This window comes from Vicia villosa, linkage group LG6 (genome assembly GCF_029867415.1).
Source record: "Vicia villosa cultivar HV-30 ecotype Madison, WI linkage group LG6, Vvil1.0, whole genome shotgun sequence".
NCBI lineage: Eukaryota > Viridiplantae > Streptophyta > Magnoliopsida > Fabales > Fabaceae > Vicia > Vicia villosa.
In genome coordinates, this window is record NC_081185.1 from 18183053 (window position 1) to 18209558 (window position 26506).

Consider the following 26506-nt stretch of genomic DNA (forward strand, 5'->3'; position numbering starts at 1 on the left):
CTAATCACAAAAACCCTTATTTTAACCTTGGGGCAGGGTAGTGTTCATTTAACTTGATCGAGCTTTCAAAACTCACCAAAAGGGTATGCATCTAAGGATACAACAATGGTTATCCTTCAAAAGGTTGAGGAATGTCAAGGCCGCAATGATTATCCTTATCCCATCAAGAGGGCAAAAGAGGACGATGCCTCAATGGTTATCCCTCATCAATCAGAGAATGAGACAGTCACAATATTTCAAACAAATCGAGAGCAACGCAAGATCACACGACTTGTTCAAAAAGTGAATAAAAAAAAGAAAGCCCGCTAAGTCGAAAACTTGAAATAAGGGACTTAGGCAAAAGTTAGGGCATCCCGCTGGACTCCAAAATAAAATTCAAGAGAATTTGTCCAGGCAAAAGTTAGGGAAAGCAGAAGCGAAAAACAAGAATTACAAAATAAAAATCCTCATCAAAGGAACAAAGTCGTGTGATGATCAATCGGAAGAATAGGAAAGTGAGTGACTGCCATGTCCGAAAAACCTCATTGATTCCTCAACCATCCCAAATTCCTTGTGAGGAATGAACACTCATGTCGAGTTAATGGAACCTAGGAATGGAGAACATCACGAAGGGGGTGGGTACCAGATAATTTTGAGCCTAAAATCCTTTGTTTTCTGAAAACCGTGAACCTGGCCAAGTTACAACCCTCAAAAGTCCTAATTGAAGTAGGGTTTATTTTGAAAGCGCACTCCGATTAGATAGCGTTTAACTGACTCCTAATGAAGCGAGACTCATATCCATGTTGGTATCGTACGTTTGCTTTATCTTCCATATGCAAAAATCGAGGTTGTGTCAACTAGTGATTCGGTCACAAGAGGTCGCAACCTCATTTCACAAAAAAAAAGTTTTACAACTTCAAGACTAACATAGGCTTTGCATTAGAATTATCATTCTTAGAATTAACATTCTTTTGCATGCAAAATATGTGCTTAACATCAAGTAAATTTTCAAGGATGAGAATCAGTGAGTAACTTGATCATGTCAAGGTACAAGAAACTTGAGAACTCCGAGGAGTAAAAGCTAATCACCTCAAACATGGACCATCGAGGGGCAGGTTCTCTAAAGAAATTCGTTGGGCATGAACAGTTGATGCGTTTTTTGATTACTCTGTGGGGAAGAGTTTGAAGACTCTGTTGAGCGTGGTAAAGTTGTTTCCATGTTTTGTTTGACTTCAAAACAAAGAAAGCTTGGGGATTCTAGTAATATGTACCTAATCAGGGGCAATTAAGTCGAGGTGACCTCTCAAATTCAGCATGTCTGGGGCAATCATGTCGATAAATCTCTTCAAGCTTTGATCAATCTGGGGCAGTCATGTCGAGGAATCTCTCTTGAATTCAACCAATCTGGGGCAATTACGTCGAGATTCGACAAATCTCTCCAAGGATTCTATAGTGCAAATTCCTTCATGGGTCGTGAAGCTTGGGGCACAATCTCTTGGGTTATTTTGTTCTCTCCCCAATCATAGGAGTTTATTTCTCCTGGAAACTAGGTCTCTCCCAAGCGTAGGAGTTTATTTCTCCCGAGAGTTTGTTCCATTCCTCAAGCACAGGAGTTTATTTCTCCTAGGAGTTGTCCTACTTCCCTAACCAAGGCTCGTTACCTGGATTTCTCATCCCTAACATGGTGAATCGAGGGAATCTCCTCAAGCTGAAAATCCTCCAAGCAGTGGCACATGGTGAGAAGTCAGAAATTATTCTTCAAGTCAAAGAAGGTGCATCTTACAAATCAAAGTCCAATATCTATTGGCACCTCCACATGGTCCTTAACACTAAGGGGATTCTCCCTGGTGTTTACCTCACTAATGCCTTTATTTGGCACTCTGCATATAGTATTCACTGCATATAACATTGCATCCTCAAAAGCGTAGCATATCCATCAAAATGGAGCATTACGCCATAGAAAAATTCAAACATGCATACAAAGCATAAGCCAGATAATACAAATCAACACTCAATCAAGACGACGACACATCCTCACACAAAAGGTTGTCCTTACAAATTCCGATTGATATCTGCTACCACATTTCAAATCTTTTCCAACCTCGGTGCCGATGCGAGGTATCTTCAATCTCTGATGAGTGTCTGACACAATGTCTTCTTTTGTCCCTTGATGTCGAGTCGATGTTGAGTCTTAGATCACCACGAGATCTTATTCCTTCCAGTCCCGATGTTGAGTCTTAGATCGCCACGAGATCTTATTCCTTCCAGTCCTGATGTTGAGTCATAGATCGCCACGAGGTCTTATTCCTTTCCAAAGTGTGGAGAATCGCACGAGATTTTCTTTCGATGTTGAGTCATAAGATCGCCACAAGATCTTATTCCCTTTCTTCTGTTGACGAGTTGATCGCCACGAGATCTTCTTTCGATGTTGAGTCATAAGATCGCCACGAGATCTTATTCCCTTTCTTCTGTTGACGAGTTGATCGCCACGAGATCTTCTTTCGATGTTGAGTCATAAGATCGCCACGAGATCTTATTCCCTTTTCTTCTGTTGACGAGTTGATCGCCACGAGATCTTCTTTCGATGTTGAGTCATAGGATCGCCACGAGATCTTATTCCCTTTTCTTCTGTTGACGAGTTGATCGCCACGAGATCTTCTTTCGATGTTGAGTCATAGGATCGCCACGAGATCTTATTCCCTTTTCTTCTATTGACGAGTTGATCGCCACGAGATCTTCTTTCGATGTTGAGTCATAAGATCGCCACAAGATCTTATTCCCTTTCTTCTATTGACGAGTTGATCGCCACGAGATCTTCTTTCGATGTTGAGTCATAGATCGTCACGAGATCTTGTTCCTTTCAGTCCTGACGTTGAGTCGTAAATCGCACGAGGTCTTTTTCTTTCGATCATTGTTTCATACGACCATTCTCTTTGAAAACCCCGTGTCGGCACCGCTACCACGTTATAAGCTATCTCCATTCAAACCCATTACCCACTGTAAATATTTCCATCAGAAAAAACAAAATTTCTCTTTCCCCAACAGATATCAAAACAAAAAGAAAAAATAAGAATAACACTTACACCATCTTTTCAGGACAAATTTCAGGTCTTGATATTTATTCTTCTTCTACCTCGAATGTTCGAAAGGCTAACGCCAATCTCACCTTCAGGTTTAAGATGATTAAATAGGGGCAGCTGTCATACCCCAAATTTGTCCTACCCTTTAATTTTTAACTGACTTATGCTTTTCATTTCATTTGCATCATCTGTCCATTAGGGCATTAACATAACACATGCATTCATTAATCAATAATTTGGCAAGGGATCAGAAGACCAAGAGAGTTGTTATATGTGTGGGTTCATTTCATTTGAGGTCCTCGTGGAACAAGAACCCCGATTAGGGCTTGTTTTGGTCTGTATCATCAGTGGAATTCTAGGGCTTTAGTGCCAAGAATTGGTTTTGTTTCCAGGTCTCGGTATTGGATTTCAATTAGTCCTCATCATCTCCGGCAACTTGGTTCATTTGGGATTTTACTAAGTATTGGATCATTTGATTATTTGAATTACAAGGCATTTACTTGGGTTTGTATGCGGGTGTCGGAGTTTATATGGTGTTTTGGTGAATCATTTCATCTTTGGAAGCCATTGGATAAAGCGTCAAACTTTGGTCAAAGTCAACCTCAAAAGGTTGACCAAGGTTGACTTACCAGCCAAATGTCTACCATAGGGTTTTGATAGTTTTCATCTCACCCTGTGGTTCACTCAAGTTTCCAAGTGGCATGTTAGAACAAGATCGAAAATGTCGAATGTTCAAGTTGAAAAGGGAAGGAAAGAGTGGATTTCAAAATTAATTGAAAAGGGTCAACATTCAAACAAAGTCAAATTAAGAATCATTACAGTTCCAAATCTCCACAAGGTCCATTTATTACATCACAAAAAGGGAGTTATTACAAACAGAATCTTGTTTTACAAACAGAACCTTGTAATAAACAAATTAAATAAATCTCCCAAAATTGACTATATTGTTGACTCAAATGTGATTGCTGCTGAGTCTGAGTTTTACCGCAGATTGATCGAAGAGTATTCCAAACTAGCCATACACAAGCCGAGTGAACAAGCCAATTCCGAGCTAACCTGCAAATCAACCGGAACATATCAGTTTCATACATACACTAAAAATGCAAAGGAATTCAATCCATGGCAGTCCCATATGTGCATCGGTTCAGACCAAAATTGACAAGTGGTCGCAAGTTGCAACAGTTACCGGCATAACTCACAGACAAAGATGTAAACCAAAATCTGTCACAAGGCGGTCAAACATCTTCACATCTTAGACCAGTTCGAATGGCATTACATTAGTTCAAGAGCCCGATGCATATCTGCGAGGTCAGAGTTAACAAAATCAGGTTCATATACCATTTCCACAGTTACAGAACGTCAATAAAAAGATACATACATATAAACAATGCACATTACATGCCACTCCAAATACAGTACACAACTTGCAGCTCCCACAAGTATCAGCCCTGCATCAAGCATTCATAATTTCAATTAAGTCTTGCATTTGTACAGTTCAGTAAAGAAAAGAAAATCAAACTCTCCTAAACCTATAACTAACTACCCTCAACTAATTTCTAACATTCCTAACTAACAGCTAATCCTAACCATGTAACTGAATCAACAGAGCTATAACAGAAAGATATAACTGAAAAATGAGGAGAGAACGAACCTTCACCTCTATGCTTCCTGGACCACTCTCGCTCCACTTTCTTCTGAGCCTTCACTATGCTTCTTCACCATTATTCACATATCTTCACCATTCTTTGATCCCTTCATTCATTCTCCATCACTTCATCCTCATCACTCTCCCATAACAGAAACCTGTAAAGAACCAGAAATCAACACAAAAAAATCCGCAACAAACTTCAACCATTCAATTCAGGCTTCGATCTTCATCAACAAACCATCACTGAATTCACTGCAAATTCATCGAGAACTCAGCACCTTCATCATCTATCATCACCTTCGCATCGAATCAACAACACCACGCCTTCATCACCGCAATCGTAACAACCTTTATCATCAACAATCTTTCAATCTGCGACAACGATTCAAGGAAGAAACGAAGAAAAGAAGGAGAGAAGATCGCGAAAAGAGGAAGAAGAATATCGAATATGATTACCTGAAGGATTTGGTTTTCTATCTGTTCTCGTCGCGATTGAAGGCACGCCGAACAAGCTCCGTTAGTTTGTATTAGAAAACGCATTCGATTGAGAGTGAATCTGAGATGATGAACCGTCGTTCTTGCGCGAGTTCTTTGGATGCCGTGTGAGAACGAATAGAGATGTGTGAGCTTGAGATTCTAAAGAGAACAGAGGCTAAACGAGAGATCGAGAGTCAGAGAGAACGAGAATCGGAGAGGAAAAGAGAGAGGACGTGACGTGTCGGTGGTGGCGGACGGCGAAATTTCACCGTCGAAGGAGGGCGTCAGCTGCCGTACGTTCGTTGACAGAGAGAAGGGGAAGAAGCTGCAACGTGAAAGCTCAAAAGTGTAACCCTATTTCCTTTCCTGATTCAAGTTTTTTCATTAACATGTTTTTAATGTGATTAATTAGACTTAATTAGTGTTAATGATTAGGATTAATGGAAAACCTGAGTGGTAATCAGTATTACACAGAACTGAATTATTGATGGATCATCATGCTTTGGGCTAAAGAACACAATTACTACTTGCTCACCCCCATCGCTGAGCCCATTTTTTATACTTATAACTAATTTTAGTTCATTTTAAAATTACTAATGCACCCCATCCTTAGGCAGAATTGATTTTCGTTTTCAATTGTTTTGTTTCTCTAATTTTTGATCAATAAATCATTTTTCCATGAAATAAAAAATAAATAAAAATAGGTTTTAGATAGATATATGTGTGTATATATTTTTGGTATTTTTTGTATATTTTTAGAAGTTAGTTTGTTATTTTTAATAAATCATTTACTTTGGTATGTTCATGTTTCTTTCGGTTTTGATAGATTTCGCAAAGTGATTTCGTTTAATACTTTAGGATCAGAATCTAATTGCCAATTTTTGTATGATTGCTGTATACTAACCCATGATGCTGTGTATAAAAGATGAACTCCTAATTCTTTGTTTTGATTGGTATTTGGTTAGTGTTGTTTGACTCGATTAACATGCGTTCCTAATAGACAATTGTGACGTTTGCGCTCTCAAATTGAAATGTATTCATGCAATAATGTTGGTTCCTTTTTGTACATATAATTAGGGATGTTTAGAGGTCCTAAGACCTGGAATTGAAAATTTTAAATCATGTTTTCCCATTTTACTCGATTTTTCTCTCTCACATGTAAATAACTTGTTTTTGGTCGACGATTGCACCGTAACTTGTACAAATGACCCGTAATTTTGTGTGAAACTTCTTGGCATGATTTTGTGATTGTTTAGGCATCTAGTATAGGCTATTTGCTACTGACTTGTACCATTTGATTGCATGTTTCTAACTTCATTCACAATTTGAAACCGTTTAGCTAGTATTGACCTAGTGTTGTCTAGTTTTGGTTAGAGTTTTGTATTGTTTCATGCTAATTGACTAATATAGATTAACATAGGGTATTGGAACTAAATGAATGAGTTTGCTACTGACTTCAAGCTTAGACCATGTGTTCATTTGTTTTTGTTTTGAGTAACTGATGTTTGTCCGCTAATTGGTAAGTAGCGACGCATGCGATACTTTGACGACTTCTTGTGGATGTTTTTGTAGGGTACCGTGATGCTTTTGTATTTGATTTGGGACATTCAATCCCATGTGCTGCTACTGACTTGGGGCTTCTTTCTCTTGTTTCCATGCTTAGCCTCTCATTTCTTGCTTTGATGTTGCTTACTCCTTACTATTGCTTGCCATGTTCCCTTAGACTCTTCCTTCTTTGATAAGAGGAATTGAGATAGGATAGTTATCCTCGACCTTAGGGCCATTTGTAGATTAAAATAACATAGATTAGAATGTTAGATCTAGTTCCCTTTTGCATTATTTTTTCTTTTTCAACTCTTTAAAACATTAATAAAAGGAAGATGCGAATCACATTAAGCAAGTGATAGAGAAATGAGTGGGATTCATTCCCTAATCTATTTCTCAATCACTTAGTGGCATAGAAACGAGTGGGATTCATTCCCTAATCTGTTTCTCGGTCACTACTTAATGGGAGAGAAACGAGTGGGATTCATTCCCTAATCTGTTTCTCAAACATTAATTAATGGGAGAGAAACGAGTGAGATTCATTCTCTAATCTGCTTCTCAAACATTACATAATGGGATGGAAGTGAGTAGGATTCATTCTTTAATCTGCTTCTCGATCATTATACATTTTATGTGATTCGGATCGCAAAGTAAACTCCCTTAAAAAACACACAAACAAAAACGCTTTAAAACACCTAACAATGGTTCAGACTAAAGCAAAGTAGAGAAAGTGGTGAGTGGCCCGGTATTGGGTACTGTTCATCACTCATCTACCCTAAAAGACACAAACCAATCTCTTTCTTCTTCCTAAGGGCACCGTTATCTCCGCTCCATTGCATCCTAGGCGATCCCTTATGCAAGAGCGCGAGCGTTGACTCCACCCAATTAAAAAACACAAAAACAAACAGAAAATCTTTAGCCGAGCTACGGTAACTCTGATTCCTGAAAAGGATACGTAGGCAGCGGGGTAGGGCCCGTGCGAGTACAACTCTTTATTTTCCCTACATTTTGCATTCATTTCGCATTTAGACATAGACATAGTTATACACCCTTTAGATAGAAACAAACATAGGTGGATACCATCGAGTACGATGGGCGTGAGGGGTGCTAATACCTTCCCCTTGCGTAACCGACTCCCGTACCTAGATTCTCTGGTCGTAAGACCCTGTTCCTTCCTTTGTTAGGTTTTCTGATATTCCTTTCCCTTATGGGATAAATATATTAGTGGCGACTCTGTTCATTTTTTCGCGAGCGTGCGACAGGTTCATATTGATTTGTACGAGGATCAAGACAACAATTTATTTTAAATTGTTCATTTGAACTTCTTGTTCATGATTTCAGCTGTTCATTTGAACTTCTTGTTCATGATTTCAGATGTTCATTTGAACTTCTTGTTCATGATTTCAGCTGCTTATTCTCTCCCCCTAATATTGGAAAAATTAATTTATCAAGTGATAATCAGTCTACTGGGCTGCAATCAAGTATTTGTTTATTTTCTCAAATTATATCCTCAAAATTGAGATTCATATTAATTATATTTTTCCAATATTCTTTCATGACTCATCTTAATGTATTATATTAGAGCAATTGGAATATACACAACACATCCAAATGTTCACTTAGATGAGAAGTATAAGAATAAATTAGCCAGGACTAAGATATAATATCTTGTTGGCTAATGCGAATAAATATCTTAATATCATACTTTGGGTGTTTCAAATATATAATTTAGAATTGTTGATCTCATAAGTATCAACCATATAATTAACTTTAGACGTCTAAAGAATGGATCTTCGGGTCCATTTTCTTTTTATGAACATATATTACATGATATTCAATATCAATTTTAATAATATATGTGATACTTATACATGAATTTCTAAAAAATTCAGAAAACAAGATCTTAGTTTAATTAGTTGAGAAAATAATTTCACAAACTTCGGGTTATGAGTAGAGACATATGCATGATATTTTAGTCGATGCAACAATTAATGTCATAAAAACGCAATTTCTCAAATTTTTTATTTTCCTTTAGAAACACACAAAAATTGACTGGATTGAAGAAACTTCTGGTTCTTCAATACAAATTATTCGCATCATATTATATCCGAGATGACCCAACCGGTTTTACCAACGATACATTTAAGTGTAATTTGTAAACTACTGGTTTACAATGACATGTGCTTCAATTGTACTAATATAAGTGTAGTACAAGCCCGAGGAAAAAGCCTAGCTTTTCTATTATACATTTTATGTCCAAATTTATTTGTGTAATACAAATATATTCAATACCTCCAATATAATTCATGTGAATTATCTATGATGAAAATATTGGCAAGACATAAAGAGAACACACAAAAAGAAAATATAAAAGATTAAAGTTCATTCGAATCTCGACTCTATCAAAATATGAGCTTACTTTCTTGTTCCTTTAAGATGGACTAACAAATGTCATCCATACACTATACTTGTAAAAAGAAAAGAATAGTATAATTAAGATATATATATGAGAAATCTAAGCACTATTGTAACAACTTTAAAATATGTAGCAATTTTAGACTATTGATATATTCTTTAATAGATTGCAATTTTTTAATTCTCTTGTTAAAATATCAATATTTAGAAATAATGTGAATAAAGAAATTGTATCCGCAAACATTGATCATCCTAATAATATCTCATAATTTAACACTTTAATCATATGCATGCATATGAACATATTATCATATAATTATCAAAATCATACAAAATCATACCACTAAAATTATATATATATATATATATATATATATATATATATATATATATATATATATATAAGATAATTTATACTCTAACAAATTTAATAAGTTTTTAACATAGCCAAATGCTAGAAAATTACAATAATCCAAAAATATAGTTATCCTTCTGGGATGTGTTAGAGTCACTCATGTCATTCTTCTGGAATGACAAATATTTTATGAGTATATTACAATTTTTTTTACATCAAAACACACAAATTTCTTTGTGAAATCCTTTTGAGATACTTCACTATCATTGATCCAATCTATCTAGAATTCGATAATATAGGTGATGCAATCATTTTTCAAATTTTTAACATAACAGATGCAATCCTTCTGGGATATGTTATTAGTATAGATGCAATCTTTCTGGGATTCATTAATATCATGATGAAGTTCTTCTAATATTATAGATACAACAATTTAAGGTGTGAGCAATCCTTATTTTAAAACTTTAACTCTTCGGAAATTATATATCACAAATGATCTTCGTAGTGATAAAAAGAAACAATTATTTGCATAATCCTTCTAGGAAGCTAAAAAAACCCTTCAAAGTCATGTCACAAATGTTCACGTCGATTAAACTTTCAGTAACCTGACACAAATTTAACTACACTTCCACGGGTGAATGTTAGTGCAAAAACTGACCAAAATTCGTTCAGACAATTTTTAAAGGCAAGTTCTACTAGTGGATGTATAGTAAAAAAAATTGACCAAAATTCCTTCAGACAAATTTGAAGCCAATTTCCACTTTTGTCTATGGGTACTTTTATCCTCTTTAACTTTGTCATATTGGAACAACACCCATGACAATTATTGTTCATAATTTCCAACAACTATCATTTATTTTCATAACATTAGAAATTTGGACATGTATATACTTTTCAAGTAATGTTGACTCTAACAAAAAAAAAATCTTAACTTTTTCTATGAGAAACAAAAAAAAATCTGGTCCATCTTAAACGAAAATAGTAAATACAGCATTACAATTTCTTCAGGAATTATACAATGTTATTTCGCTATCCTTCAGGGATGCTTTGCTTTTGTTACAAACAATGACCTAAAAATTATAACCATCCTTCTGGGATGTAAAAAGTCATTTCATCCTTTGACGCAATCAAACTTATTTGTGCACTATCCATCACAATCGGAATCATTGTAAAACAACACATGTTATCCATAACTTTAACAACATCAACCCATCTTACATTGAGTTACTACCTGAGATTTTTTTTATATTGTTCTTAAACATACATCAACTCTATGACAAATAAAGTTACAATAAAATTACATAATCTTAAACATAAATTTATAATAAATTTATTGAACAAAAAAATTACAATAGAATTGCAGAATTTTAAATGTTCTAATATGATTATATTTATCGAATATCAAAAATATAATAAAATAATCTCCTCAAAATCATATTTGAGAGTAGAGGTGTCAATTTAAGGGGCCAATTAATTTGGGCCCTAGCCCTTATAATAAGAGGGCCTAAAATAATTTTAAAATAGTAAGCCCTCAAATACATAGGGCCCAATGTTAGAAGGGCCCAAAATTTTAAAGAGGGCTATAAGGCCCCAAATAAAATAAAAAACTTAATTTTTAAATAGAATAGAATCAAAAACTCAAAAAATAAATCACTTTTAAATATAAAAAATTAAAAATATGTTTAAAATTTTCAAAAAAACAAACAACTTGTTAAATTAGTTTTTTTTTAAAATTGAAAAAAAATAAATTAAAACTTCTGTTAAAAAATTCTAAAAAAAAAAAAAAAAAAGTTGTTCCAACAAAAAATTTCAAAAATAAAAAATATATATTGAGTATATAAAAAACAAACTATATATATATATATATATATATATATATATATATATATATATATATATATATATTTTGAATAGGACTTTATATTTTTTTCTTCACATAAGCAAGCATATTATGTATCTCAATTCAAAAATTATACAATTCTAGAATATTAACAGCAAGTCAAAGATTATACAATTCTAGAATATTAACAGCAAGTCAAAGATTATACTATTAACTAATTGCAATCATGGCAATAGATGGATTTGGAAACCTTGAATGAATCTCGTTAATTTCTTCAATGACTTCAGATGTGAGCTTGATCTTACATGCATTTAGAACCTTCCGGAGCTGCCATGACAACACTAGCAACAAGAGGGTGTCGCAAAATAAAAGCTGCTCAAAACACAAAGAACAACAACAAAGAAAATAAGGATAAAATAAAACAGGAAATCTGATAGACATAATGTAGAAAAACCATTGACCATAATGTAGAAAAACCATAGACATAATGATAGACAACAATGATTGCATACACAATGGAATTGTATGAAAATAAAAAGCTTAGCAACGCATGACATTATCATTCAAACAAGGCTATATAAATTCTTCAGTTGAAAAAAAATGAACAATGCTAACTATAAATGGTCACAACTTACAATAAAGAAACCCATTTCTAATTTGGTAGCAGTTCTTAAAATCACTTTACAATGGGACTAATAGATTTCAATCTACCAGCAAAATGATAGTATTTGGAAAGAACATCAAGGAGCTTTAAAGTGCCTTTGAACTGAATGCGGATGAATGTACTTAATCTATCATGTACCCTTATGATAAAACCACTAAATAAAAGCTCTTAGCAACAAGCTCAACTTGGGATATTATGCTAATGCTAATTATATATTGATGCAGTCAGTATATGATATCAATTAGGGAAATGTTCTCTCCTTAGCGCGATAGCCTTATGCTCATTGTCATTCAATGAATTACTCATGCATTTGTCGTTATTATTGTTGTGTTGGTTTATTGGTTATGAAGTTTTTTTGGTATTGAAATTTACAGTGAAGACTTTGCTATATGTGAAACAGCTACAATTGTCAATTATGAATGGAGTTAAGAGTAAGATTCTAGCAGTTGCAATACACAACTATATCCAATACCACTGCCCAAATATCACAAAACCATTCAACTAGTTCAACACTCTTAAAAAATATCATTACTTAATCAAATAACAATAACTTGCTAAGAAGCAGATTCAAATAATAAAAATCAAACATGTATAAAGTTATTGAAGCATTTTCACAAACAGCTTGTGAATGCACATCTTAAGCAATATTATATGTATAAAAGATGACCCATGTGAATTCAAATAAGATGAAAAAGAGCCCATTTACAATCCTATTGATTCATTCCTATAACATAAAGATTTAACATCAAATGAGATGAAAAATGAAAGTTGATTTTAGAAAAACTAGAGATTAAAGAGAAATGGATAGAGAAGAATACCTTTATTTTGTAATGGAAAAAATTCGATGGCGGCGCAATAGGTTGACGGTGGCTATGACGGTGGCGATGAAGATGAAGCTTCGGTGAAGATGAAGCTTTGCTGAACAGAAAAGAGTTTTCGTGCTATTGGGAAATGAAGTTTTGTGAATTTTTGGAATAAAGTAAGGCCCCTTCAATGGGGCCATAAAAAAATGTATTATGTGAAGGGCCTAAAATATTAGGGCCCAAAATAAATCTCAATAATTAAGGGCTCATTATAATAGGGCCTTAATGGGGTTAAATAAATAGGGCTTTTAATTATAGGGCTTATTTGACAGCTCTATTTGAGAGCTTCGTGCTGATAACGTGTTATGAACTAAATAAAATGATCTCCTCAAAATCATACCTTGAGTTGTGAAAAATTGTATTTCATTTCTCTTGGAGTGGCTAGAGGCATTGATTACTTGCATAATGGATGCAATATGAAAATTCTACACTTTGACATAAAGCCTCATAACATACTTCTCTATGAAAATTTCAATCCAAAAGTTTCTGATTTTGGATTAGCTAGACTTTATTCTATAGATAAAAGTACTGTGACATTAACTGCCGTAAGGGAAACCATTGGATACATGGCTCCTGAGCTATTCTACAGAAATGTTGGAACAATATCTTACAAAGATGATGTTTATAGCTTTGGAATGTTGTTAATGGAGATGGCAAGTAGAAGGAGGAACTTGAATACATTGGCTGATAAATCTAGCCAGATATATTTCCCTTTTTGGATTTATGATCAGTTACGTGATGGAAGGGAAGTATCAATTGAGAATGACACAGATCAAGAGATGAAATTGGCAAAGAAAATGATGATTGTGGCTTTGTGGTGTATACAGACAAAACCTGAGGACCGTCCTTCTATGATTAAAGTGATGGAGATGCTTGAAGTAGCAGATGAAGAAGATATGCAAATTCCTAATAAGCCTTACTTTTGCCTACAAGATCAACCAGTTGCAGATGATAATATTGGCATATCGTGGACTTCATATGATTCAAGAGTAAGTGATCCCAAGGAACCAACCAGTAAATCAATAAATTTGTCCAGATTGTAGTGGATTCTTAGGTGATTTAATTTACAATGAACAGATAATCTTGTCTGTCCTAGTATAACATTCTTAATTGTAACTTTAACCCTAGGATTTAAACTAAAAGTTGCGATGTCTATAATCTTAAATGCAAATATTACAATTAAGATGATTGAGAATTTGAAGACAACTGAGTTTGAATAAGCCATGACTAGAAGCACAGTATCTAAGAAACTTATATCAATCTTTATTTATAGAACAATATATAGCTTACGCTCATTTTCCGATTTTAATAAATTAATAATTTTTTGCAAAACTTCTTTGAGAATAATTATAATTTGATAAATGTTGGTTTCATATTAAAGGACAAGAGTATAATCGTTATAAAAATTTAATATTTCTTTAATATTGGGAACTGTTTTATTAACAGAGTAAATTCAAAATTGTGATAATATTTAGTTTGTGTCAATAATGTACCATGCATTTCATTTCAGTTAAATTAATTACTCCATCCCTTTTAAATTATAAAATGCTTTAGATATTTTATACAAATTAAAAAATATAATTAACTTTATAAAAGAAAGAAAAATTATATATGATTTTATAAATTATTTTTTATTTATTATACATAAAAAAATTAAAAGAAAATAATAGTAAAAAATAATATATTATTAAAGTATTGCTAATGTTGCTTATTTTGCAAAAAGACTTATAATTTAAGGAGGGAATATATTATATTATTGTGATATATTTAATATATACTTTAAATTTTTAATCTTAATTTAAAAATTTATGAATGAAAAAAAGGATACATGTGAACCAATTACAACCATGTATTTAATTAAAATATAATTTTATTTTAAAATAACTAATATGACATGACAAGTATAACAATTTTAGTTTGTATGTATAAAGTTAATTTATGATGTATTTTAAACTCTTTTAATATATCTCACACCACGAAGTTGAATTATTATCACTTCTATAATATAAGAAAGGAAAATGTGATGGTTAAGACACAATAACCCTGCCTTAATTATGTGACAAATATCACTTATGGGGGTAATTTAGGTCCAAAGTAATCATTTGTCAGACAATTAGTTGGTATTAGTTACATAATTGGTTTCTTTTGCCCATATCATGAGTTGCATCTATTATTTAATATTATTGTTACACTTATCAGTTGCATTTGAACCGAAAACTGTGAAGAAAAGGTGTTTGCACAACACCGAAAACTGAAGAAAATGTGTCTGCAGAGTAGGTGTCAAGTGATGATCTTCCCAATGACCACTGTTTACAGGTTGTAATCTTTCTTTCCTCTTCTCTTTTTTTCCTCTTCTCTTTCTTTCTTTCTTCTTCTCTTTACTGTCCGGAACAAACCCTAAACCGAAGAACAATTTTCTTTTCACTATCTCTTCCTTTTACTTTCTCAAATCGTTTTTCTGGTTTTGTAGACACAATAATGGCTAGACCGTTTGAGCCGGTGAAGAACATTAATGATACGAAGGAGCTTTGGAAAGTGGTTGTTCGTATCCATCACAAATGGACGGTTGTTAACAAGAACAAAGAACATTTTGAGTTGGTTGTTGTTGATAAAGATGTAAGCATGTCTATTTGGGTGTTTTGTTTACTACTTCTGTTCATCGTTTTTGTTCTTCTTCCTGCATATGTTTTTTGTTAAAATGCTTTTGTCCATCTAAACTTTTGGCTTAGTCAAACTTTGGGTTTAATGATGAAGATCTACGCATGTCAAACTGGGTGTCAAATTTATTTCTTCTCTTTGTCCTTTTAATTTTTTCCTGCATTTTATACGAAACTGTTCTTTTTGTTGTTGGTGGTATATCATTTATTTCTCTGTTAACATAACATAAAATGGTGATACCAATTTATTTATACTTTGATTTATTGTATAAACAAACTTGTGTTTTCATGGAAACATTGTTATAGCAACACTGATTTGAAACTAACATCTTTATTTGTACTTTGAAACTTTGTTCAACTAACATCTTTGTTCAAATGTGGTTGCTCTTTGAAAGTTTGATCAACTAACATCTTTGTTCATATGTCCTTGCTCTTTTCATATGTGGCTGCTCTTTGAAACTTTGCTTTTTGGTCTATCATACAGGGTTGTGACATCCATGTCAAAGTTCCACATCCTTTTAAACAAGCTTATGATTCACTTTGGTATATTTTTGTATTGATTTGCATTTATTACTAAAAAACTCATATGGATTGTTCAGAATCTTACCGATCTCTTTCTATTCAAGGGAAAACTGTGAGTTATCTTAACCATAAATTTTTTAATCTGGTATATTTTTGTATTGAAGAGGAAGGTGTTTTGTTATCTTAACCATAAATTTTTTAGTTATCATAAACTGATCACAACTTTAATTTTTACAGAGAAAAAAGTGAAGGAGAAAGTCTAAGTAGACTTCACTATGGAATTAGAAGCTACGTTGGGGTGAGTAGAAAAGTTATTTTTTATTTGATTTCTTGGAATGTTTTATGATGCAATGCTATTGAGGTGTAGCTGTCAAGGTTTTATAGACCTTTTGTGATTTTGGTCGGTTCAGGTGTTGTGACGGCTATAGCGATTCAAAAAACTTGATTATGTCAATCTAAGTGTTTTTGCTCTTATTTTGCAGCAAGTATGTCTCATATGTTTCCAGTTTCTGAACGAGAAGAATTGATTGAAGCTTTTAAGAACACTTCTGGTTCTCGATACTTGTGTTATTGCCTAGGTATGTTATCTACTTTAGTTTTATAAGTGGTTTGGTTTGAGGGAGGGAAGCTATGCTCTTTTGGTTTTATACATAGTTCTGAATGTTTGATAGTTGTTGTTATAAGTGTGATTGGTTATGTGGATGTTAGAATATCCTTTGTTTGGGCTATGTGGATGTCAGAATATCTGTTGGGTTGGACTCAATTTGTTGAGGTCAGAATCAGTGTCTGATTGAAGCTCGCGTGTCAGGGTGTTTTATTGTTGAAGTGCATGTATAATAGCTGACACGTGATGTATTTGAATCCTTTTATCAGGTCTCAGGTTTCTGGTTTCTTTTTGCAGTCACAGGTGCTTCGTCTCTGTTGTGCCATTGTGGTTTCAGTGTTGTTGTCGGCGATTGTCTTTTTATTATGTTTCCTTCTGGTAGCGCAACCTATATAATAGCATTCAACATTGCTATGATTCGATTTTGTTTATGTTCATGTTTTGCGAGACCGTTGTTGTTGCTGACAGTTTTGCATGAAAATCTTTTTTTTTTTTTACATTTATTCAGGGTATACTTTTCAAGTCATTGTATGGTTTTCTCTATTCCTTAACATATGTTCTTTTGTAGGTGGTTCTTGGAGGTGGTGAGGATGTATCAGCTATTACAACTACTAATTAAAGTGCTAGAAGGTATTGTACTTTACTTGACAGTCCATAAATTATAGATGAATGTTGAATAACATGATAGAGCTAACACCACCGTAGGGCGACTAATGTCAGTTCCAGATTGGCCAGATCTGTTCCTTCTGATGATCGCACTCATGTATCAGCACATATTGTAGGAACATATGGCTATACTGCCCGGGAGTACATTGCCACAGGTATTGTCACTACAAACATCCTCTAAATTCCTTCTTATGCCAATGAAACAGATCATTTGTATGTGAAAAGTGATGTATACGAATTTGGGATTGTTTTGTTAGAGATACTAACCGGTAAGTGGATAGATGAGATAATATGCCTTTTATTTATGTTGCAGGAGCTGCTGTAATATATGCCAATTATTGGGCAAGCCGTTAGCTCCTAGTTCGTCCCCTAAATCTTGAATCTTATTGTATTCGAACCATAATTGAGAGATCTAATATGCAGCCTAGCACACAATTTCACTCTGGTATTCTGTTTCTATGTAAAGCCACTATGTATTCAAAGGAGTTTATGGTGATACATATTCATTAAAGTTGTTTTGTCTCCATGAGATCCATGACTATCATACGATTCGCTGAATTTGATTCTCAATTACCCGTGGCTTCTAAAACTTTCCAATATTTACTTTATTCTAACCAATGCAAGGAATTAATGAGGGCCTACTCTAATATTTACTTTCCAATATGTGAGTTTGATGATCATTGGCAATATCTCTGCCATTGCTAATGGAATGTCACAGCCTATCATGACTCTTATCCTTGGCAGAATCATCAATGCCTTTGGTAACACTGATCCACACCGTACTCTCAAAGAAGTTTCTAAGGTCTTTTCTTTTTACCCTTTAACTGTTTTGTAATATACATATTTTGATGGCAAATACTAATGCACCTGATGAAATTTCAGGCTTCATTGTTGTTTTTTTACCTCGTTGTTGGGACCGGAAACGTATCGTTCCTACGTAAGACCATACTTTGACACTTGCCCTTCTCTTATTATTCATCTGTACTATTAATCGATGGTTTTAAATTGCTGTTGTACTCTGCAAAGGTACCGTGTTGGATGGTTTTAATCGACGGATTGTCCGAGCCATTCGACATGATTGCTGCTCAGCGTTACGGTCTTGCAGTTCAACCTGATAGCTACGTCGCAAGTGGTTTTCAGTTGCAGAATAGACAGTTTGGGAGGGATTTTATTGCAGGGCAACTTTTGCATGACTTTGTAGGATGAATCTTCAATCTACTAAGACATTAAAGTGTTGTATTATAATTCTTTTCTTGATATATTTGTTTCGTAGGATATAATATATGTATCATTGTCTCTAGAACATTTGTATTTTCTGTAGTTGAGGGACCAGTACCATGAAATTAATTTAACCATGTCTTCCCTAAGATTTCTCATTTAGTCTGTGTGGATGTTGAATGCGAATATCCTGTTGCGTTTTCACCTACCTTTCAATTTTTTTTGGTGGCGTATTTCATTGTCACATTTCTACTTTTGTTTAGAATCATTATTTAACTATCCATACTCCCTCTTGAATTGTAAAGTTAGGATGAATCCACAAAATTAAATTTGCGAATTGCCGTGCACTCTATTTATAAAGTTTCCCTGCCACATTTTTGGGGTCTAAACTCAATCAATAACTTGTGAGTTGTAGAGTATAACCGAATTATTTTCATGTCACATTTTGGACAAGTAAACTAACTTAGCAACAAAACCATTTACTGAACATCTTTTTTCTTTTTCTCACCAACCCACCTCATGATAAGTATTACTGTGGAAGTTAGGGATTTAATCATGTAACACTCAAAAGATAAGAGTTTATATTGATTGTTGTGTCTGCCTTTATCATTCCATAGTCTTGTCCAAATTCAAACTTTCTATAACAAAGTTTGATTAGAAGTCTCATTCTTGCTGTTCCAGTTTTACTAAATATTTAGTTGAATTTCAATAAAAAAAGTCCTTTGTTTTAGCATTGGAATATTGGGTTATATAAATTATAGAGACAAAATTAGTATTTAACTATAAACAAAAACACATAGAGAATGATTTGCTTAATTATATTAATACTATCTCTTATCGGTTGTCAACAAGCTATATTTGAGAATGGCAAATATGTTTTTTTAAAATATAGAGAATCAAACGTCATTTCAATAATTTAATTTTAACAAGAACATGAATTTTCTAATCAAAATATTAAATATTAACGGGAATATGAAGTTATGATCAAAATATTGAATATTAATGGGAACATGAAGTTACTGATCAAAATATTGAATATTAACGGGAGCATGAAGTCACAGATCAAAATATTGAATATTAACGGAAACATAAAGTTAGTGATCAAACTAATATTTGTACACGGAAACATGAAGTTATTGATCAAAATATTGATTATTAACGGGACATAAAATTACTGATCAAAATATTTTTTTATTAATTATACACGGGGACATGAAGTTATTAATCAAACTAATATTTGTACACGGGAACATGAAGTTATTGATCAAAGTATTGATTATTAACGGGACATGAAGTTACTGATCAATATATATTTTTTATTAATTATACATTATTATTTTTTCACGGATAACCAAATATTTTTATATTAAAACATATACATTTGAAACAAATGCACGTCCCGTACCAGAACTCGTACGAACGCACGGGTTTGTTACTAGTTTTATAGAAAAGTTGTTGAATTATTACAGCACTATTTTTATAGGACAACGTTATGTGGCTAAGAAAAGGACGTGGCGAAGCGATGAGATCAAAACACGAGAAAAGCCAGAGGGTATTATTGTAATTGAACTTCCACACAGCCTCTATATAAACTTCACCTCTTCTCAAAACATCTCAAACAAATACCAATTCCAATTTCAATTTTCTAGACCTAATTTCCTCGATCTCGCCGTTGCCCTGTTTCAATTTTTCCTGAATTCTCTTCTGCTTCTCAATCTTTTCAATTCTCTGTAAGTGCATTGCGATTATCTTCGGTATTCATTTCTTAATTGATTATCGATTTCAATGTTTGATGATTTTTTTCTGATTTTGATTTTGATCGATTTAGGTCATTTAATCTGAAATCTTGATTCACAGAGGGGAAATCGAGAAACAGATTGTTCTCCAATTGTTAAACAACAGTGAGTTTCAAGCTTTTATTTTTCATTTTTTGTATTCCTTTAGGTTTTCGATTATGTTTTTGGACGCTGAACTATGAGTATTTTTGAATGAATTGAACAAGAGATGGATGATAGGATTTGATGAATTTTTTATAGGATTTAATAGTATTTGATGATCTTTTTTATAGGATTTGATGATCTTTATGATGGGATTTGATGAAGTTTTTGATAGGATTTGATAAATTTTTTGATATTAGATGAATTTTTTGATAGGATTTGATGAATTTTTTTTATAACATTAGATGAATTTTTTGATAGGATTTGATAAATTCTTTGATAACATTTTATAACATTTGATGAGTTTTTTTATAACATTTGATGAATTTTTTGATAACATTTGATGAATTTTTTGACAACATTTAATGAATTTTTTTATAGGATTTGATAAAAATTTTGGTAACATTAGATAGGATTTGATGAATTTTTTGATAACATTTGATAGGATTTGATGAATATTTTGATGACATTTGATGGGATTTGATGAAGTTTTTGAAAAGCATTTGATGCTTGAAAAGTTTTGTTCTTCATTTTGCAAAATATTTAGATAAACTTACTCAAGGAAAAACCTGCAATCTCATGTCCCCTCATCCAGATCATTTGATTCTAAATTGAGTTTTTCAATCGATGTTGCTCAACTTAATCCCCGGTCTTCCTTTCTCACATTCGGAGGTATATTTATGTGAGTGTGTGCATGAAACAGAAAAAAGATTAATATTATGACTCAGGGTGCATCCCTATCTCTGCTGTATCTAAGAGGGGATTACAGTTAGATGTACCAATTAAGGTTGCAAGATTTATGAGGCAATAACCATCCATTTTTGAAGAGTTTATAGGTCCTAGGTATAATCATCTTTGGTTTAGGTTGACATGTGAAGCTGCTGAGATTGACAGGGATGAGAAAAGAGTATATGAAGAAAGCAGGGAGGAATTAAGATCCAGGTTGAGGAAGATGATATTGTTGACCAAAGAGAATGTTCTACCTCTAAAGAAGTATTTTGGTTTTCCACAGAAAGTGCACAGAGCATTCGAGCGGCATCCCCATATGTTTTACGTGTCTTTCAGGAATAAAACATGCACCGTTGTTCTTAAAGAAGCTTACTGCAATGAATTGGCTATCGAGAAGCACCCCTTTTGAACTTGAGGAAGAAATACATCAAGTTGATGAAGGAATCTGATGTGATTTTGAGTCAAATGATCAGGATGAAGGGGAGATGAGATTGCAGGTTTATCTATAAAAAATTGCAAAATGAGAAACAAGACTTGAAGTTGCTTTTCCTGTGTCCATGGTCCATGTTTGAGATATATTATTTCATGTCTAATATTGAATTTGTTAATGATTTCCAAATTTTCCATAATTGTGTTTTACACATGGTTTAGTCATTACTAATAAACCCTGAATTCATGATTTTTTTTGTTTGCAATAACTGGCCTATTGTGTTGTTGAATTTTTTGCTCTATTCCTTTTCCAGGAAGTTGTGAATGAAGTAATGGAGTCTAAAGGTGGTAAGAAGAAGTCTAGTAGTAGTAGTAGATGCTCTTTATACGAAGCTCCTCTCGATTACATCATTGAAGACGTTCGACCACACGGTGGAGTAGAAAAATTCAAATCTCCTGATTACTCAAACGTAAATTCCCATTTCAATTCCTTTGATTAATCTAGACATTAGCATAAGATTATTTATTGAATGATTTAGTTTCTAACATCATTTTCTTCTCTATTATGCAGTGCACCCGCAAGCCCTCCTGAGATTTTCAGGGTTGTCATAGATTTAGGTCCTTTATCTTTCAGTCTGCAAATTATTCTAGTTCCCTCTTCTCCTTTTCCTCCTCCTCCTAGTTGCTTTTCTTCTGCTTCTGTTCTATTTCTCTACAAACAACAAAAATTGTTTTCTCCTTTGAGTCAAGATGGCCATGACAAACTCAGCTATTGGATTTGAAGGTTACGAAAAGAGGCTTGAGGTAACTTTTTTTGAGGGTGGTGTTTTTTCTGATCCTGCTGGATTAGGTCTCCGAGCATTGTCTAAAGACCAATTGGATGAAATTCTGAACCCAGCAGAGTGTACAATTGTTGACTCACTATCTAATGATTATGTTGATTCATATGTTCTTTCTGAGTCAAGCTTGTTTGTTTATGCTTACAAACTTATCATCAAAACCTGTGGGACTACAAAGTTGCTTCTGTCTATCCCAGCAATTCTTAAGCTTGCTGATGGTCTTAACATTGCTGTGAAATCGGTGAGATATACTCGTGGAAACTTCATCTTTCCCGGAGCTCAATCATTCCCTCATCGAAGCTTTTCTGAGGAAGTTGATGTTCTTGACAGCTATTTTGGCAAACTTGGTTCTGGTAGCCAAGCTTATATGATGGGTGATGCTGACAACAAGTCACAAATTTGGCACATTTACTCTGCCAGTGCTAAGGCAGAAGCTTCACCGGAAGCTGTCTATGGCCTTGAAATGTGCATGACTGGTTTAGATAAGGAAAAAGCATCCGTGTTTTTCAAGACAAGCACATCTTCAGCAGCTTTGATGACTAAGAATTCTGGAATCAGGAAGATCCTTCCAAAATCTGACATATGCGACTTTGAATTTGATCCATGTGGATACTCAATGAATGGAATAGAAGGGAATGCGATATCAACAATCCATGTCACTCCTGAAGATGGATTCAGTTATGCAAGCTTTGAAGCTGTGGGTTATGAGTATGAAGAGAAATCTCTGAATGAAGTTGTTGAAAGGGTTTTAGCATGTTTCTGTCCAGCTGAGTTTTCTATTGCTTTGCACATTGATATGAATGGTAAAAAATTAGACCAATTTCCTTTAGAAGTGAAAGGATACTACTGTGGAGAGAGGAGCAATGAAGTTGTTGGAGAAGGTGGTGCTGTAGTTTACCGTTCCTTTGTTCGAAATGATGGCTGTGCATCTCCAAAGTCTACTCTGAAATGTTGCTGGAGTGAGGATGAGAGCGAGGAGGAAGAGGTGAAGGAGATATAGTACTCTGGTCTAAATTTGTATGTTCTGTTCTTGTCTATCTTGTCTGTTTTCAGTGTTATTGCCTAAATAAATTTGTGCTTTTGTTATGAAAGCGATACAATAAACGTGTTATGCTGTTGTGAAAGCGATACAATAAACGTGTTATGTTACAAATCTTAGTTTATTTATAATTCTCTTGTGGGTTTTGACAAAATAATTTCCTGTGATGATGACTAGTGTAGAAAAGTAATAAATTAAAGTTGTACCCGATAGTGATTAGTGAATCATTGAAAAAATTAATCTCATGTGAATTTTGTTTTATCAAGATCAAGCTATCTACTATCTACCCAATACTAATAAATTGACCAAACAGACTATTTTACCCTTCTAACCAAAAATTCTTTCCCTTGCAAAAGGATGTTCTGGTAAATAACAAATTCAAAAATACAATTTGCCAAACGTGCGGTTCTCATTGGCCATGCTTCCCAAATCTCTGTACTGCCACCCACTTTTTGTACTTCCCTCTGCTTTCATTGGTGGGATTAAAAAAAAGTTCTTCCTCCACCCAGTACACACTTCTTCACACTCCACTCTTCTCTCTCTCATTTTATGTTCTCTCTCTTCCGTTGTTTTCCATCTTCCTTCTCCATTGAAACCCTAGCCGCAACTGCTCCATTTCTCCACTTTATTTACGGCCACCACCATCTGTAATGAGAGAACTAAAGTCATATTCATACTATTTATCTCATGGCCTTCCTAATCAACCAATTGGAATTTTGTTTCAAAGGACTTCGCAGCAACCACCGTTTCTCCATCTTTGACCGATTCAGTAAGAACGATAATCGTTTCTCCTTCTCCGACGAGTTTACATTCCTATTAACATAACAGGTTGGGTATTTCGTCTTTTCACTAAGTTTTTTTGGTTATTGTTTCCTTTTTTTCATATACACAGAGGAAGTAGGAGATACCAGACCGAGTTCGATGGATAGAGTCACGACATGTGACAGTAGAAGTCATGTTGTCCTGGAAGGTTTTATGATTTTGCTCTATTTTCAATAGGATGTTACATAAATGATTTTGTTACCCATGTTTAATGTTGTTTCTATTGTCTTAAATTTTCCAGATTTTTATTTCAATATGACTGAAGCTAACTCAAGGTATGATTTTCTTTAGTTGGGTTTATTTGCTTTTCATCCTTTTTGTTAATGATAATGACTTTGATTATACTGTCTTGATTATTGGAAATTTAGGAGATTAATCGTGTTCATTCACTTGCTTGATTTATGACAGCATATATCTTATGACTTTTGGTTTCTGCTGTAAGTTAAGAACGTATCTGCCACCGTTAATTTGTTCCTACTTATATGTAAATGTTTTAATTTATTACATCATTAAGTAGGGACTGGAATTCTCAAATGAGATTAGCAAAATTGTTTGATATTCTGAAATTCTGATTCAGAATAAATAGGGATTGTTTTGCAATGGGAGTGTGAGTGTTTTGACTAAGGGAATGTTCTGAAATTGTATTCTGAAATCTTTAGTAAGTATGGTAATGGGACTGTTTTGACTAAGGGACTGTTTTGTCTTATATTTTCATCCCTATTTGCATTATAAATCAGTGAGAATGTTAACAGTAGGTGTATAATGCTAGAGAAAACTAAAGAACTCCTAAAGCGGTTTCTTGATTCTTAATTCATGACACCATTAATTTGTTCCTACTTTGATTAATGTTTATTTTTGTCTTAGATTACTTTGGTTCTAATTTTTGTTATGCTTTTATGCTTCAACAGATCCGGTAAGCTGACGATCGTGGTGTCTTGCAATGACGTTCAACAGATCCGGTAAGCTGACGATCGTGGTGTCTTGAATAAATTGTTTTTTCTGTGATATGCAATAGGCAACACTGCACCTGATAAATTTTCTTGATACTGGATGAGACTCTGTATATAAAGCTAAGTTACCAAATTAAAATTTTCTCTGCATTATGCTAATGTTGAATTTTGATCTATTTTGCAAGTTGTATTTACTGTTTTGTTTATAGAATAAATAATAATTCTCAATCCACCACCTCTATTTTGTACATGGAACTTCTAAAGTGCAAATTTTGCCATTTACCAAAATAACTTTTACGGATTCTATATTATTTTGAAAAGATGCTTTTGAAGCACATGAATAAGCACATGAACCATCTTTTTAATTCTATCTGTTTCTAAGTTTTCAATTTTTTTTTATTCTATCTGTTTCTAAGTTTTCAAAATTTTAGAAAGTTTTAGATTGGTTTGATTTAAAATATATGTTAAATTTACTAAAATAAAAAAGTTCACTAAATAATTTGGAAACTTAGATGAATTATATTGCATTTTATAGATGAATTATGTACATGAGTTTTGTAACATAATTGTGGATGGTCAATAGATGTTGTTCTGACACTTACTTTCACTTATTTTCTTTTCATAGTAAATCTGAAGCTCTTTTTGTTGATGCTAACACCAAAAATTGATGGTTAATGATACAGGGGCTCTTCAAAAATTGCCAAAGGTAATAGGATATATCTTACTCCATTTTGGTTAAACATAGAGATTTATATTTTCATTTTAATTGTGACTGGATTGTGTAATTTTTCAATTTGAACTAGACTGGTTGAATAGAGTAGCACAGTTGATGTAGCTATTCTGGTTGCTTCATTTTGTGTTATTTGCTTCATTGTACTTTTTATTCTAAACTATCATCATATCCATGCAATGAGAATGTCAATAATTTAGATCCATATCAAAATCATCTTGGACAACTTGATCAATAGGTTATATGTTAATGTTAGTTTCGAATTCCACCTAAATTTAATATTCACCTATGTTATCGCATCGGTTTAGGTTAAGGCCAAACTCATTTAGTTTCAAAGTACATGTCATTTGATATTAATCTATTTTTTTCTCTCATGATAAATAAGAATTGATTAATAATTAATTTTATTAATTTTATTAAATACAAAAAATCCATGATTAAAGAATAAATTAATTAGATGACTTTATACAAATTTAATGTGTCATAAACCCCCAAAAT

At 33.4% G+C, this 26506-nt stretch overlaps 2 protein-coding genes, 1 long non-coding RNA gene and 1 pseudogene across 4 annotated transcripts; 3 read left to right on the forward strand and 1 right to left on the reverse strand.

Moving 5' to 3' along the window:
• Positions 1-3889: 3889 nt before the first annotated feature.
• On the reverse strand, positions 3890-4593 carry LOC131611301 (uncharacterized). The gene is made up of 3 exons (XR_009286841.1): positions 4438-4593; positions 4246-4360; positions 3890-4115 (listed from the first exon to the last, which is right to left on the reverse strand). It is a non-coding gene; the product is annotated as an uncharacterized LOC131611301 (long non-coding RNA).
• A 16504-nt stretch (positions 4594-21097) lies between these two features.
• Positions 21098-21935, forward strand: LOC131613278 (protein WHAT'S THIS FACTOR 9, mitochondrial-like; annotated as a pseudogene).
• A 281-nt stretch (positions 21936-22216) lies between these two features.
• On the forward strand, positions 22217-23620 carry LOC131608940 (S-adenosylmethionine decarboxylase proenzyme-like). The gene has a single exon (XM_058880535.1). The coding sequence runs from the start codon at positions 22379-22381 to the stop codon at positions 23465-23467; it is 1089 nt and encodes a 362-aa protein (XP_058736518.1). The 5' UTR covers positions 22217-22378; the 3' UTR covers positions 23468-23620.
• A 139-nt stretch (positions 23621-23759) lies between these two features.
• Positions 23760-26506, forward strand: LOC131608941 (uncharacterized). Of its 2 annotated transcripts, none has more exons than XM_058880537.1 (5): positions 23760-24275; positions 24399-24476; positions 24570-24603; positions 25237-25287; positions 25904-26506. In XM_058880537.1, exons 1-5 carry the CDS (start codon positions 24194-24196, stop codon positions 25944-25946), a joined length of 288 nt encoding a protein of 95 aa, XP_058736520.1. In that variant the 5' UTR covers positions 23760-24193; the 3' UTR covers positions 25947-26506. The 2 variants fall into 2 exon arrangements, with proteins under 2 accessions (XP_058736520.1, XP_058736519.1); XM_058880536.1 differs by having other exon boundaries at positions 25962-26506.

Bases quoted from the DNA above. Each gene is read 5' to 3' on its own strand.
- LOC131608940 (XM_058880535.1), top strand. From the start codon at position 22,379: ATGGCCATGACAAACTCAGCTATTGGATTTGAAGGTTACGAAAAGAGG.
- LOC131608941 (XM_058880536.1), top strand. From the start codon at position 24,194: ATGGCCTTCCTAATCAACCAATTGGAATTTTGTTTCAAAGGACTTCGC. The intron at 24,276-24,398 runs GTAAGAACGATA...TCATATACACAG, and splicing joins CTCCATCTTTGACCGATTCA to AGGAAGTAGGAGATACCAGA. The intron at 25,288-25,961 runs GTAAGCTGACGA...TTAATGATACAG, and splicing joins AATGACGTTCAACAGATCCG to GGGCTCTTCAAAAATTGCCA.